This window comes from Vanessa tameamea, chromosome 28, assembly GCF_037043105.1.
Source record: "Vanessa tameamea isolate UH-Manoa-2023 chromosome 28, ilVanTame1 primary haplotype, whole genome shotgun sequence".
In the NCBI taxonomy this organism is placed as follows: Eukaryota; Metazoa; Arthropoda; class Insecta; order Lepidoptera; family Nymphalidae; genus Vanessa; species Vanessa tameamea.
In genome coordinates, this window is record NC_087336.1 from 636,500 (window position 1) to 652,392 (window position 15,893).

The window sequence follows — 15,893 nt, forward strand, 5'->3', positions numbered from 1 at the left end:
ATAGTACGGCCGTGTCACTTTTTTTTGCTCGACTTAGCGGGGGCAATGCGCTGCCCCCAGATTGGACGTATTAATTGAATCATTAAGGTTTTACGGATACGTGAAATAGTTTAATTTACATACATGGATCCCTTTTTCTCGGGAATGACTTTAGGAAAGAAAAAAAAATTGTTAGTCTGCATCATATAAAGCATCGCCTCTTCTTCACAAAAATAAATAAATATATTGTTAAAAGTAATAGAAATAATTATGTAACTCTTGAGTACCCTTTCAATTTATCATTATTACCTTTTTTTATCATATGATTTATTTTTATTTACATTGGAATATTAAGTAACAATAAAGTTTCCCACTTCGCTTTATTCTTATATTTTTTTTTAATAATTTTAACGATGTTTTTACGTAATCGCTCTATCGCTTAAAAAATCAGTGCAGTTCAAGATGCTCGGACTTTGCTAAATAGACCCGAGACACTTTTTTCCGGAATCTCAGGATGTAGGGGTACACCCCTAGATTTCCGCGCGGCATATTTATCAGTAACGCCTAAACGAGCACTATTTAAAATTAATTCGTCGCCTTTTAGTGGTTATATTTTATTATTATTATTTTATATAATTTATGGATTTAGATATTTCTTAAATATTTTTATTTATTCTTTTAGATTAATAAATATTTATAAAATATTAAAAGAATTGTAAGACGGTTACGACTGAACGCACACTATTACCACAATGCGTAAATAAAAAAACAAAGCACAACTACAATTCTACCTGTGCTCCAGCGAATGATACGTGTTTTAGGAATTAATGGTGAAGTATCCCTTTTAACGCGTCTTTGATTTCTGACAAGCCCTTTTGGTCAACTTTTAAAATTGGATATACAACTCAGAATATTTTTTGATTTAACTAATATATAGAATACAATTTCATTGAGTTTTTGCATATAAAAAAATTAAAAAACAAACAAATATATATAATATTATACAAATATTTTTTATGTAACTGATATTGATATATTTTACACACTTTTAAAATAGAAAAATTGAAAAAATAAAAGATTTACTCTATGCTCCATGCTTATTACCAATATAAAGTAACTAGTCATTCAATTTTACGTTTTGTAATATCGATATCGATTATCGACTCGATAAACATTTCAACTTTTGTTTATTTATTTTTTTAAACCTTTTTCATTAATATTATTTTCCACCATTATATAAAATACACTATTTCATAATAGTTTTATATAAATCGATTATTCATTTATGTAATATTCTAGTAAAGAAATCCGAATTCCGAATACAGTCTTTATTTACTCTATCCCCGATATATTTTTATTACAGAAATCTTAGACAGAACTTACAAAATAATCTCAGATGTTTAGGACTGTTCATATCGTATAATAATTTTATTATGAATCAATTTCTGTAATTAAAACCTTTAGAAAGAAATGTGTTATAGAAATGAACATATTTAACATACATTCATGTTATCAATTCAACTGATGTTGTGAAGGATTGTGATTTTGTTTTGTTTTACTACTTTTACTAAAAGAAGTAGTTTAAACTTGTTAATAAAAATGGAAAACCCGAAAAATATCTATTGCAGGTTTTGTGCCGAACAAAAAAGTGCGGAAAAAATGTTGAATCTGTTAAAAGACACTAAGAAATTCGACGAAATCTTGTCCAAGTTGAACTTTTTAAACGCTCTATATGTTGAAGTTTCAAATAGAGATTCTTTGCCGAAAACGATGTGTTTCGTTTGTTACGATTCATTAAACATGGCATACGACTTCCTGGACAGAGTAAAGAAATCACAACAAGTTTTATTACATATGTTTCCTGAAGACACCGAGAAATGCGACTTATCAGACGACGAAAGAATGATAGGCTTCGACGAAATGCTAAACACCGAAGTATCAAGCGATAAAAACATCATCAAACAGGAAAACCTAGATGAAAAAACAGATTTAGATAAAAACTCATGTATAGAAGTTAAAAAAGAACCAAAGGATGAAATAGATGCAAGTTTAGATACTAGCCAAGAAAGTGAAATTTACGATCAGACAGTAAATGTACAATATATATTAGACGCTGCTATGTGTAATGTTCCTTATCCTGAAGAGACATTATATGCGAAAGAGGTCAAAGATGGAAGCAAGAGATCTGTGTCCAATTGGAAAGAATATCCGTGGTTGTGTGCACATTGCAATATAGAATTCCTCGACATAGTAACATTACGCTTGCACTCAAAAATGACCCACAGCAAGTGCAGTGCCTTCGTTTGTATAGATTGTGATAATTATGGCAATGGTGATTTTGATTATTTTATAAAACATGTTAAATTACATAGAAAGAGATTAAGGTAATTACAAATTTATTATATTACATATATTTAAAAATAGTTACTAGCAATCATAAAGCCGAGGTGGTCCAGTGGTTGGAACATATGAATCTTAATTAAAGATTGCAGGTTGAAATACTCGGCAAGTACTACGAGGAGACCTGTACTAATTTAATTAAACTTAACCTGTCAATGGGTTCACATACATACTACAACTAAACTATTACATAAAATAGTTATTTATAAGCTCTAAATAAAGTTACATTTAAGTTATTGAAGAATTAAAGCAACAACTTTAAATTTAATTTACACTAATATTATAAATACGAAAGTAACTCAGTATGTCAGTCTCTTTCTCTTTAACGGAAAACCACTAAACCTAATTTGTATTTTGGTATCAAGGAAGCTTAAATCCTAAAGATAACTATCATCACCTTTTTTATGCTAACTATCTGACGACCAACCCCCTAAACACATGTAAAGCCATAGGCGACAACTAGTTTATCTTATAAAATTATGATACACAGTTATTTTAATTGCCAATTCGAGTAAAGTATATTTTTAACTTCCATATATATACGACAAACATTAATGGAATTAAAAAGATCTAATGTAGAAATAAGTTCCTTAGAGTACATTTATATAATTTTTTAATATACATATATTGTTTTATCATTTCTGTTCACATTTTTTATGCAACTTATATTGAAAACAATTGTGTGGGGACAGCCGTAGCCCAACTGGGTTGCCCTGTACTAAGACGTCTCCTAGCAGAAAATAAAATACAATTAAAATTCTAGTAATACTAGATAGTAGTATTCGACTATTTCACTTATGCTGTCCTTAATTGAAACTACCATATTTAAATAAAGACAGCTCAATGATCATACTAATTATATGAATTGTTATTGAATTTCAGAAAGAGATGTCACTACTGCGATGAATCGGTGAACGAGGAGCTACTCCCATCACATATACAGGATCACTTTCAAAAGAATCAAGTGTCGTGCAATATGTGCGGTGAAATATTAAAAAACAATGAATCATTACAAAAACATCTTGGTGAGTACAATTCAACGAAAGTCAAAAGAAAACCACGTAGAAAGCGTGGAACACCATTAACCATAGAGGACTTAACTTGCAAATTATGTAAAAAAGTATACAAGAATCCTAACAGCTTACGTGACCATATGAAGATACATACTAATGACAGAAAAAGGAACTATACTTGTGATAGATGCGGTAAAATGTTTTATAATAAAGGTACTCTCACGTCACACATAATGGCTCATGATCAAGTCCGTCCACACATATGCAGGATATGCAATAAATCATTTTTATTCCCAAATATGCTACGACGGCATGTCGAAATGCATTCAGGTATAAAACCGTTCTCATGTGAACAGTGTGGCAGGTGTTTTAGGTTACAATATCAATTGAATGCACACAAAATAATACACACAGATTCAATGCCTCATGTTTGTCAATATTGTAATAAGGCGTTCCGTTTTAAACAAATATTAAAGAACCATGAACGACAGCACACTGGTGCTAAACCATACTCTTGTAAAAGCTGCAGTATGGAATTTACGAATTGGTCGAATTATAACAAACACATGAAAAGAAGGCATGGTTTAGATACATCAAAGAAGAAAATAACCCCAGAGGGAGTGTTTCCAATCAACCCGCAAACTGGTGAACTGGTTCAGTTTAATGATGCTGGCACTGAAGAATGGAAGACTAAAATCATGATACCTGGTAAACGAGGAAAGAAAAAAATCATAAAAAAAGAAGAAATAATTTAGAAATAGTGCAGTTGGAGGAGTATAGCTCATACCGTTAGCCTGGTGTGCTTCAGTTTGGCTTATTAATGTACAAAATATAGTTTTTAATATATTGTTATGGCCATCTATAGTGTCTTAAGTTATTGAAGAATGTAAATATAACATGAGAAAATGGCAAATTTGAGTTACTGCACTGTTTTGTAGTTTAATTTTTATAGCTGCATTGCCATCCAAGGTCCACCATATAAAAGTGAAATACATTGATTAATCACGAAATCTCTGAAACTTGAAATTTGGCAGGTTCCTTATTGAGTGTCGACATCAGCTAAGAATGGATTTTACTCAACTGCACTCCTGAGGGGGTAAAACATGGATTGGAAGTTTGTGTTCGGGTTCAGCTAGTTCACTATAATTTTTTTATTGGTAAAAAAAAATTATAAAATCGATTGCAGAGTAAATATAATGTCTATTAATTTTGGGCAAGCTGAATGTGGGATATAATAAACTTCACCAAATTTCTAAAATTGATGAATTTTCAATTTTAATTTAACTCGACTAAGCAAACCACATTGCCTAATTTCATGATTTTAAAAGTTGAGAAGAAGCTGTAGTTTTTTTTAATTTTTACTTTTTAAAATATACAAGATGATGTTGCTTTTATCTCGAAGAGTTTTAGCAATAAACATTTAAGTACAATCAGGATTTATGGGGACAGTAATACCTCCTTGTCAATGATAAAGACGTAGTGTATTCTGTTTATGTTACAAATTCCTGAAGTAAATTTTAATTTTAAAAATAACTTTTTTAACAAAAGAAAGTAAAAGTCGGCAAAGGTGACTTTCAATCAACTCTGAATGGACTGCATTCTAAATTAACCAAAGCTACTTTAATTATGATTTTTAGCTAACTTTTGTTTACTCTACACACTTGAATGCCAACGTATATAATTTGATATATATTCCCTTAAAAACTTAATTTAGCGTTATTAAAATGTCAATACAAATTGAATAACAAAGAATAGACACAGTATTGTAATTATAATATTAATAATGTAAAGTTTACACTATTTTTTACATGATAATGTATATAAATAAAATATAGATAACATATAGATTGTTTTTTAATTATATTTACAAAACAACACTACCTTATAGTTATATAAGGTAAATATTAAATAAATGAAACTAATGTAACAATCTGTAGAAGTCCCACTGTTGGGCTGAGATTCTAGAAGCCTATTTCACCAAGCTGCTTCATGTGGATTGGTACATTTGCATATATAAACTGTTTCACGAAATAAATTATTAATCTTTGGTTAAGAAATGTTCTAGATACGAAGCTTTGTTATGTTATAAACTTCAAATTCAGGAGACTCTGGTGAAGACTCGTGTAAATTGGGAATTCAAATCCAACAAAATTAACCAAAGTCTGTAAAATTTGAATAACTATTAGTAAATACTGATATACTGATATAATACTGATAGCTCTGTACGGCTTAGTCCGCCACTGAAGTAGGCCTAGGTGATATGTTAATTTTTATGGGCACGTACGAAAAGCATAAAAATATAAAATCCCGAAAACATCTTGATTACATCATCCAGACCACAATTATTCCTTTTCTCTAAGCAAACTCAAAATTTAGTACTTGTAGACTACACAAACAAAATGAAGTAGTTCGTTATATTTAACGAACTACCAAATGAGCTATGTGGTTAACTTCTAGACGGTGGAAGTGAGAGCCAGAGTTATATCAGCAAAATCTTTTTGTGATCACCTAGAATACTGTGGCCTGTCGTGATCTGTAAGTTCTACGTTAGAACGAATGTTCAAAGCTTTGTTACCAAATTTTGAGGGCCACATGAGCTGATCTTCAGATAGGCTTTGATGCGCATTACAAAGGGAGCCACCATAAACTTATACCCAGGTTGTTAGTCCTGGGAACTGCTCTTTCCCCTATGTACCACACGATGGAACCCGCACGGAGAATTCATAGAATGCTGAGGAATTTCATCTCTAAAGTTTTTCGGAACATACTTTTTTATATCAGTATTAGCGTTTTGGAACATTACTATAATTAATTTACTATAAAAACTTACATATAGAGTTATTAATAATTTATTTAAGTTCTTATATTTTTAACTTATTTTATTAGTACGCTGTGTTTTAATCAGGTACGTGTATCTCGGTTGTTGTCAAAATTATCAAATGCCATTTGAGAATGGAGATTTGTCAAAAATGTTTGCAAAATAGAAAACGTCAAATATATGTGAAAATTCGCTAAAAAATAAACAGATAGGTATAATTTATTTTTATTAAAACATGAGTGGCGTGGAGAATGCGTACTGTCGTCTTTGTGCCACATTAAAATCTAGCACGAAACTCGTAAACCTTGCAACGGATGAAGAAACTCGTGAATCAGTAATAAACAAATTAAACAGATTTAACATAAATATGAATTTCAATACCTTAGAGGATAGATTGCCTTGTACCGTATGTTTAACGTGTATTAACTCTCTGGATAAAGCGTTTGATTTCATTTGGGAGGTCGAAAAAGCACAAAAAGCTTTAGAAGATTTAACCGAAATCAAAAATATAAAAAAAGAAAGTCGTGTGTCTGATGATGACACTTACGAATCATCTTCACCGGTATTGGAAGTTAACATAAAAATTAAATCGGAAAGTGACGGTCAAATTCCCCAAATGGACCTCAAATCAGAGAAACCCGTTAAAAAGAAGCGAAACAAAATTGAAGTAATCCATGATCTGGACGGTTTACCTTTAGCTCAGTTAAAAATGTCCTGGAAGGATTATTCATGGCAATGTGCTTATTGCGAAACACTATTCCCCTCGATAGATGAACTTAAAATCCACTCGTTGCAGTTCCACGAGTGCTGCAACCCATACAGATGCACAGATTGTAATATACGTAAATTAAAACTAGATAGCTTCATTGCTCATGTAAAACGTCACCGAAAGTACTTAAAACTGTCTTGTTTCAAATGTCACAAGAAATTTTCTAAAACGTCACATGTAAGAATACACTATAACACACATATTAAAACAAAACATATTTGCCCTGGATGTAATGAAACATTTAAATCTTCTGAGGAACTTAATCAGCACAGCAACACATTCAACAGAGATTTACGAATAAGGCAGTTACCCCCCATGGCATTACAAAACTTAAACGATGGTCTTACTTGCATGATCTGTCAAAAAACATTTAAATACAAAGGAACTCTTACAAATCATCTATTGATTCACACTGAACGTAAACGGGATCACACTTGTGAAAAATGTGGCAAAAGATTTCTGAGTAAGCAGAATTTAGCTGGACATATGATGCTTCATGATGATATTCGACCTTTTCCTTGTGAAATTTGCAAGTTTAGATTCAGAACACCGGGACAACTAAGAATGCACGTAGGCATTCATGATGGGGTCAAACCATTTGAATGTGATCAGTGTGGTCGATGTTTTCGTTTAAGAAAACAACTAATGAATCATAGTATTATACACACTGACACCATGCCCTATGTCTGCTCATATTGCAACAAAGGTTTTCGTTTCAAGAGTATACTTGATCAACATATACGTCAGCACACTGGAGTCAAACCATATTCCTGCCAACTTTGTGAAAGACAATTCACTAATTGGCCAAATTATAACAAACATATGAAACGAAGACATGGTACGAACATGGCAAAGAAGAAACGTACACCAAAGGGAGTTTATCCGATTGATCCAGTTACTGGAGAAATGATTATGTATGAAGAAACAAATAAAACGAATGAATGGAAAAAGGAACTTTTAGAAGGATCAAGGAAACCAGGTCGGCCAAAACTTAACCATAACGACAGTAACATAAATACAACATCTGAGGATATAGATCTTTTAAATAATTAAATTAAGCAGATTTTAATATATGAAAAGACAATATAAATTATGTACAAATCAATTTGAATGAATGGTTTTCTATTAAAAGGCAATATTTTAAGAAATATCTTTATTTTATCACATGAACCTTTATACCAAATATTTATTTATAAATGACACATCACTTTCTAAAGTTAAAGTGAGATTACAATTGAAAGGTCACAAAGGTTGTTAATATTTTTTCTAGTAGATACAGTATTATCTATAATAATTGATCTAGATTAAAATGATCTTTAATAAGTGCATATAAGGGCGGTCCCTTACTTGCACTCGTCTAATGTAACAACCCAATATTATAATTTGACAATATCGGACGAAACGGTCTTATTGAATAATTATAACCGTTTATGAATTATTGAAAAAAAAAACGATTTTGGTGTCAAGTTATTTCAAAATCAGCGAATTTTGCGAGGCTGCCCACTTTAATCATTGATTCTACTGTCTCACTGATGTAATGTTACAAATAGATCATTACAGGATGCGCTCTGTAAGTTCTTCTCATTCAATACAGCAAAACACTCTCGATTAGGGACCTAAAGTTTAATTTTTTTTATGGCCCAATGTAATACTATTTAGTCGGAGATTGCGTTTTCAAATCCGAGCAAAAAATAGTTATGTGATTTATTTGCAATTACGATTCATCTCCTCCTAACGGTGTGATCTACCTATTGTGAATAAAATCTCATCGTTTAAATAAAGATAGGTAAACTCAAAATCTTTCTTCATAAGAGAGGAATGACCTAGCTATGAAAAGTAACAACGTAAGTCTCACTGCTAGGCTAAAACCTCTCCTCTTCAGGGCAAGCTTTAAGGCTTGTACTGCCACGCTCCAATAACAGTTGATTTATTACTTTATTCACATATGGCAGATTTTAATCGAATACATGCAGGTTTCCTCAATATGTTTTTCTTCACCGTCAAGCAAGAGGTGACATTAGATTTAGATTTATTAGATGTTAATTTGTGTTCATACACAAATTAACATTTGAAAAACTGTGATGCTTACTTCGGTTTTAACCCACAACTATTGATTAAAATTCACGTGTTCTAACCACCGAGCCAACTCGGCTATAACCTGTGACTTGTGAGATATTTGCTATAAGTAGATAAAAAACAACTATTTTTGAGCCAATAAAGCTAAACAACGAGGTGATATATTTTCATTAGCGATTTTCTTAAATTTACAATTTTTTATTCCTTTCTCTTGTAAGTAGAATAATCTATCGTATAAAATAAAATTTTCGCAAACCGGTTGCAAAACATTTTGAAGAAAAATAAAAATGGCGGCCTTTTTAAACGTCAATGGATGAATTTCGCGCCATATTCTAGACAATTGTTCAGTATCCAAAAATGTACTATTCTTACTATTGTCTGTGTTATTGCATATTAATCTATAGCCAGCAATAGCATCGTGTATGTATTCTTCAAAATTATTTCCGATCGATTTTAAACGTACTGCTTTACGTTTATTTCTTTTAAGCTGACAATTATCTGCGAAAAAAAAAGTATATAGCTTAGTAAAAGTTAGTTAGAAATAATTAAAAAATTAGCATAATTTATACTTACATTCAGAACTGTAAAGTTGTAGAACAGCTCGTGCTAACAAATTAAAAACCAAGTCTTCCATTTTTTCTTGACAAGCATTCGGAGGTTGTGTTGCTAACCTCAAAAACGGCACCGTCAAATAATCACTTCCATTGTATTTTTGATATATATCTTTCAAAGCATTACTTAGTGGAAAATTTTTAAACTTACAACTAGTTTCTTCAAGTATTCTATGATAGCAACACGGCATTATTAGAATAGCGCGCGCTTTTTCCATTTTCAAAAATATATTCATCGCGTCTATTGTCAAGTCTGCACACGCGTGTAAGCCTGCTATGCAAAAACTATTACAGCTTACAAATTTATCTTCTACATATTCGTCTATATTTACATATGATTCTTCATTAACAGTATGTTTTACATATTTAACATGATCAATTGAATCACTGTGGTATTTTCTTTGACGTTTTTTAGCACCAACGTAATGCGTCTCATTGCATTCTAGACCTAAAACGTTATAACCTGTCGTCTTAAATATTTGTTGATCCAAGTATCCCTAAAATAAATAACATTTTATTTTTTGTACGGCAATTGAATTTGTTTCGATTTCGAATTATAAATATATATATATACATATGTTACTGTAAAAAATCTTATAAAGAACGTTTCGAACGTTCAATTACAAAAAAGTTAACCTAACATGCAAAATTTAAAATAAAATGTTTTATTTCTCTACCTAAATATATGTGCATGAATAAAAAAATGAGAAGATTTGATGCTGAAATTATTTAAAATCTTACCAATCCTGACCCAAAATCGACGACAGTTTCGCAGTTTGAATCCTTTGCTAATATTTCGATTTCTTTAGCTAAGTACGCTATTTCGTGCTTCTTCTTAATACTCAGCGGCACATCGATTAAAAATTCCAAATCTTTATTTTCGAATTCAACATATTGCACTGTCAATTTATTTAAGCTTCGATAAAAATCCGTTAAATAGTCGCTACGTATTGTACTAAGATCAAAATCATCAGCAAAGACATCTATATTATTTAAACAATCAACTTGAATCTGATCTAAAATGTTTTTTACTAAAATATCGGTATTGGGATATTTAAATAGATGCTGATATTTTTTAAAGAATACCATGCACTCTTCAAAATAGTCGATTGGGTTTTTGAAGCCGTCTGGTAGAGCCATACTGCCACCTGAAAAATCAAATTTTCAACTAAATTTCAAACAACTTTCCATGTTTCTTCAACTGAGATTCGGCTTAGTTGTGATCATTGCAATTCTTTTTTCGACTATTTTTTATAAGATAATATTTAAAAATAGTTGACATTTAAAACCATTAAATACGAATAAAACTTTTAGCCATTGAACTAAGAATTGATTAAATAAAACTTTCATTTAAAAGCATGGATACGTAAGAAATTTGGCCATTTTTCAAATTGTTGTGCGTTTTAATATTGATATGTATGTATAGGCATATTTTAGGCGAATTTATAAAAAAACGATGGATAAAACAGTCTATTCTTAGCGCTATAATATTCAAAATTAGCGCTCTCAAGGGTCATGACCCTTTCCGTTCGTCGTCTCAGAGTCCCGTTCACATTCCAATTTGTGCTGCCAGATATGCCTATTATGAAACATATTTTTTATAAATGCTTGTTGTTTAGCTCAAAACTTAATACAGCATGATAATTTTAATAACCAAATCATCCAATTTGAAAATTACACACTCATTTTACTTTATTTCAAAATTTACCTTAATTGCTCTGGTAACTGTTACCAACTCGAAACATAATTATAAAGTCAATTAAAAAAAATATATATATATAAAGTAGCGCTGGTTATCATTCTTTCTCACTCTCACCCTATTGCCATCTATACGCGGCAGTACTTCGTGTAAATTTTTTTATCAAAAAACAAAACTAGTCATTCCTATAACGCAGATCTATTTCCACAATTTTAAATCCTATACACAACAATAAATAGTTAAAATAGTAACGAAATTAATGACAAAATCTCTAGGTTAATCGCAAAGCGGACTTACAGGCGACTATATATCGCTTATTTTTTTGGTAACTGTACTATTATTATTGCAAGTGCAAGCCGCCATTTTAGATTTCTCAAAATCCTATAATCTATGTAATTCATAAGGCTCATAAACAGTATTATAGCCCTTTAAAACTGTTTAAGTCATTACATTTGCATACATTCCAATCTGGAATATCTTTTCATACTTAGAAGTTGGTAAACTACTAAATAAAACGATCTGTAATCTAAAATACATATTTACTAACAGTCTCAACATATACTTTGAAATAAATAATACATTGCAAATATAACAGTAGGTATTTTGAAACACAGTTTCGTATTCAATTAGAAAACTTAAGATAAATTGAATTTTAAGTAAATTACAGCTATAATATTAAAACCTTTCTATTTAAGTAATAATTCTTTAAATCAACAACTGTGTTGCCAGTTTTTATTGAAATTGCTGTAAACATATTGGTTTTAATTAACACAAGTCACATGAATACATAAGTAAATAATGCTTTAATGAGTTCAATACAAGGTTTGTTCAATCTTGTGGTCCACTTATAGTTTCCCAAGCTTCGCCATCTTTTATCAATTGTTGGGATGCTCCATCACCGATAACGCATTTTCCAGCCCATTTGTCCGCTGTTAGATACTTTTGACACACTTCAATTAAGTCTTCCTTCTGGACAGCTAAAACTCGTTCTCTCTGCATCTGCCAAATATCATATGATAGACCATATAAGAACATTTCTATACCCTTCATGTATTCAGCTACAGGTTGGTCCATCTGCTGTAAAATCGACAGCTTCGCTTCAAATAAATTTTGTTCATCAATAAGATCTTTGTTCCTCGACATCCAGTCTGCTGTTTCATCGAATACATCCATAGTGACACGTGAATTAGGATCTCTGTATGAATAAAAGTTAACCACTCCATCGATCGTCAACATCGCCCCTCCACCATATGCTCCATTTTGTTCTCTAACAATAGGATGTAAGTATTTAGATGTTAAAAATCTGGACAGCACACGCAGCTTAGGGTAATCAGGGTCTGTATATGGCACGGTTGGTACAACTTTAGCGCAGAAATTTACTGGAATGTTCATTGATATATGAATACCTCGGTTCTCTTTCTGAAATGGTTTCGTATCTGTCCAGTTGATTCTATTTACATCTTTGTTTGTTTCACCTTTGCACAGATTTGTGCAGAATTTATCAATAAACTTATTTAAATTTTCAGTTGCGTTTGAATAGTGGAATGCAGCTCTTAAGTTATCACCTTTCAATATATTTTTACCGATAAGGTCAACAATGTCTTGAATATCTTCAGTCTTATGAGTCTTTTGTATTTCTTGCATACTCACAATGTGTTTAATTCCTAAAAGACTTTCTTTACATTCATCTACAGAAGATAAAAGAGACCGTGCGGCTTGCATTGCATATGTATGGCCACTATCTATGATCCCACTTGTTAAGGCTGAACAATAGTTGGTTAGGAGCATTGTCATTCTATCACCATTCTCAAAGTTTGGTCTAGAAAATATTTCAGTCCAAATATCAAGCATTTTTGGTAAATTTTCATCAAGACAATGACTGCTGATTAAAACACCCTGTTCATACTGTTCTTGTTGATCAATGTGCTCAGCAATATGAGTCACAAACGATAAGCCCGAAGTGGACTTACTGACGTATTTGTCGAAATCCCGATAATTATAAGATTTTGTGTCGAATTTGTCTAGAACATAGTTGAAGAATGGTAACAATGGCCTCAGTTTTTCATTCAAGCAATCTGTACCTACAACACCTTTGAAATAAGTCACACCATTTGTGTTTGCTTTACATAGCTGTAGAGGAATTGTACCCGAAATTGTATGTTCTAAAGACGGTGCAGTTTTATTCAAAGTAATCTCGTCAATTTTTAAACATGGCAAAACGTCCAGTCTCTGTATTTCCTTTTGAGCCTGTGAAAGTTCTATACCATCAGCGAATATCTGCTCTTTCTGCTCTGGAGTTAAATTTTTCACTTTCGTTTTAAGTAATTTCGCTTCAGCCTCAGTAAATACATCATCAAATTTGGGATCGGGCTGCATTGTCATAATTAATTTATGATTGTTTAATAGAAAATATTTTTCAATTACGTCCTTTACGTATGAAGGATTCATGAGATTTGTTTTAAGTTTGTCAAGTAATGTATTGACTTTTAAAGCATTTAATATTGGTCCATTATGATTCCACAATGGCATTAAACTGAATAGTAAATTAAGTCCGAATTTCGGTGACTGATGCTTAATTGCTAATTCAAATCCATGCAAGACACTTTCAATATGATTTTTCTCAAAACCCTTTGTAAATATTTCATCAATGGTTTGATTAACAATGCTTTCTATTGTTTCAAATTTAGATTTTTCAACATCACGTAACCCAACAACAAAGAGAGTATCTCTAATTTGATTTTCGTACCCCGTTAATGAATTATAGCCACCAGATATGTTCTTTTCAATCAAACTTTTGTAGAAAGCCGAGTTAGGACCTATAATCATTAACTCAGCTAACGCACTAAGCATGAATGTTTCATATATCTCTGTTATATCAGACATAACATAACCTAAAGCAATTTGATTCTGTTTTTCCACTGGGCCCCCATATTGGTCAACTCTACACGCAATATTTGCTCTCTGTACCATCTTCCACCTCTCTTGAGGCGTTACAATACTATTCGCTGGGTCCAAATACTGGTATTTACTCAGATATATCTCATTTAGAAATTTCAAGTTTTGTTCCAGTGGGAAATTGCCATATGAATATATCCTTGCATTGCTTGGATGATAGTATGTTGCATGGAAATTCTTTAAATGCTCGTGAGTTAGGTCTGGAATGCACAGAGGATCACCACCAGAGACATAGCCATAAGTGCCTTTTGGTAGAATTGTGTTTATAAATTTTTGGCCAAATAGTGAACTTGTCTCAGAGAAGGCGCCTTTCATTTCATTATACACAACACCCTTAAATACCATTTCTGACGTTTTATCTTCTAATTTCGAGTGTTCTAATCTCCAGCCTTCTTGTAAGAAATCTAGTCTAGCTAGATTAGGCTTAAAAACTGCATCTAAATAGACTTTTTGGAGATTTCTATAATCTATTTCATTTTGGGAGGAAAATGGATAAAATGTGTAATCTGGACCAGTCATTGCATTCATGAATGTCGCTAATGATCTGTTAAGCATTTTAAAGAATGGGTCTCGGACTGGATACTTTTCAGATCCACATAAAACAGTATGTTCTAGAATATGAGGAGTTCCCATAGAATCTAAGGGTGTAGTTCGGAAACCAACAGAGAAAACATTATTGGAGTCATCTCTTTCTAAATGTAGGTACTCAGTCTTAGTTTTTTCGTGTGTAAGTAGGTATGCTGTCATGTTATACTCTTTGATGGGCTCGACTTCAGTGCACACGAATCCATGGTAAATTTTTCCTGGCTGTAAGTTATTGGATAGATTTTCTTTCTTTTTCAGAATACTTGCGTAGCTTCTACAATTTGATAAGTTCAGACGCTTTTGGAGAGCCGTCCAGCCGCTGTTATGAAATCTCGCGTACATGTTTTCTTAAATATATTCTTCTATAGTCTTAGCTCCTGCAACACAATAATCACTCACTTTTTTCTAAAATACCGACATGATGACTGTATATTTTAAATGCGGCGTTTTTTTTATAAAAATAAAATAAAATTTTTCACGATCTGTCACCGATCGAAAACAAATGAAAAATGATGCAATGATTATCAACTTACTTGTCGTAATGTTTTCATATACAGCTCAGTTTATACATTTAGAGAATTATTCCAGTAGTATATTATGCATTTATTGTACTTATTTCAACAATAAGCATATTTTTAACTTTATATTAACCTCACATGAGCCGGCCATGAAACCTTGAAATGACTTTTGACTATGTTGCCCTTTGCGAATTACAAATTACAATACAATTCATTGTAAAGAATAAATAGAGATTCTCAAAAGTTATGACTTGTTGATTAGTAATTTTTGTTTAGCACAAATAAGATTTTAATGGTTATTTATTTACTGGGTTATACTATCTCTATTAAACAAGTTTAAAAAATATTAAAAATAAAATATAAAAAAGTTATTTACATTTTTAGGAATTTGCACAAACATTGCAATTTTTAGGAATCTAAATATATACTTGAATACCCTAATACGTTAAGATATTACTTTCTAGTTAAGA

The 15,893-nt window shown here is 31.5% G+C and overlaps 4 protein-coding genes across 4 annotated transcripts; 2 read left to right on the top strand and 2 right to left on the bottom strand.

The window, feature by feature from the left end:
• The first annotated feature begins 1,319 nt into the window (after window positions 1-1,319).
• On the top strand, window positions 1,320-4,317 carry LOC113395369 (gastrula zinc finger protein XlCGF26.1-like). Its single transcript, XM_026632970.2, has 2 exons — window positions 1,320-2,363; window positions 3,262-4,317. Exons 1-2 carry the CDS (start codon window positions 1,579-1,581, stop codon window positions 4,145-4,147), a joined length of 1,671 nt encoding a protein of 556 aa, XP_026488755.2. The 5' UTR covers window positions 1,320-1,578; the 3' UTR covers window positions 4,148-4,317.
• A 2,016-nt stretch (window positions 4,318-6,333) lies between these two features.
• LOC135194238 (gastrula zinc finger protein XlCGF57.1-like) lies at window positions 6,334-8,127 on the top strand. The gene has a single exon (XM_064219500.1). It carries the CDS (start codon window positions 6,446-6,448, stop codon window positions 8,030-8,032), a length of 1,587 nt encoding a protein of 528 aa, XP_064075570.1. The 5' UTR covers window positions 6,334-6,445; the 3' UTR covers window positions 8,033-8,127.
• A 1,031-nt stretch (window positions 8,128-9,158) lies between these two features.
• On the bottom strand, window positions 9,159-10,541 carry LOC113395349 (uncharacterized). The gene is made up of 3 exons (XM_026632952.2): window positions 10,408-10,541; window positions 9,629-10,114; window positions 9,159-9,553 (listed from the first exon to the last, which is right to left on the bottom strand). The coding sequence occupies exons 2-3, from the start codon at window positions 9,900-9,902 to the stop codon at window positions 9,180-9,182; spliced, it is 648 nt and encodes a 215-aa protein (XP_026488737.2). The 5' UTR covers window positions 9,903-10,114; window positions 10,408-10,541; the 3' UTR covers window positions 9,159-9,179.
• Window positions 10,542-11,887: 1,346 nt separating this feature from the next.
• LOC113395345 (presequence protease, mitochondrial) lies at window positions 11,888-15,614 on the bottom strand. The gene is made up of 2 exons (XM_026632940.2): window positions 15,439-15,614; window positions 11,888-15,282 (listed from the first exon to the last, which is right to left on the bottom strand). The coding sequence occupies exon 2, from the start codon at window positions 15,245-15,247 to the stop codon at window positions 12,194-12,196; it is 3,054 nt and encodes a 1,017-aa protein (XP_026488725.2). The 5' UTR covers window positions 15,248-15,282; window positions 15,439-15,614; the 3' UTR covers window positions 11,888-12,193.
• Window positions 15,615-15,893: the final 279 nt, after the last annotated feature.

Excerpts from the sequence above, each read along its gene's own strand:
- LOC113395369 (XM_026632970.2), top strand. The coding sequence starts at position 1,579 with ATGGAAAACCCGAAAAATATCTATTGCAGGTTTTGTGCCGAACAAAAA. Across the intron at positions 2,364-3,261 it reads TTACATAGAAAGAGATTAAG|AAAGAGATGTCACTACTGCG; the intron begins GTAATTACAAAT and ends ATTGAATTTCAG.
- LOC135194238 (XM_064219500.1), top strand. The coding sequence starts at position 6,446 with ATGAGTGGCGTGGAGAATGCGTACTGTCGTCTTTGTGCCACATTAAAA.
- LOC113395349 (XM_026632952.2), bottom strand. The coding sequence starts at position 9,902 with ATGAATATATTTTTGAAAATGGAAAAAGCGCGCGCTATTCTAATAATG. Across the intron at positions 9,554-9,628 it reads ACAACTTTACAGTTCTGAAT|ATAATTGTCAGCTTAAAAGA; the intron begins GTAAGTATAAAT and ends TTTTTTTCGCAG.
- LOC113395345 (XM_026632940.2), bottom strand. The coding sequence starts at position 15,247 with ATGTACGCGAGATTTCATAACAGCGGCTGGACGGCTCTCCAAAAGCGT.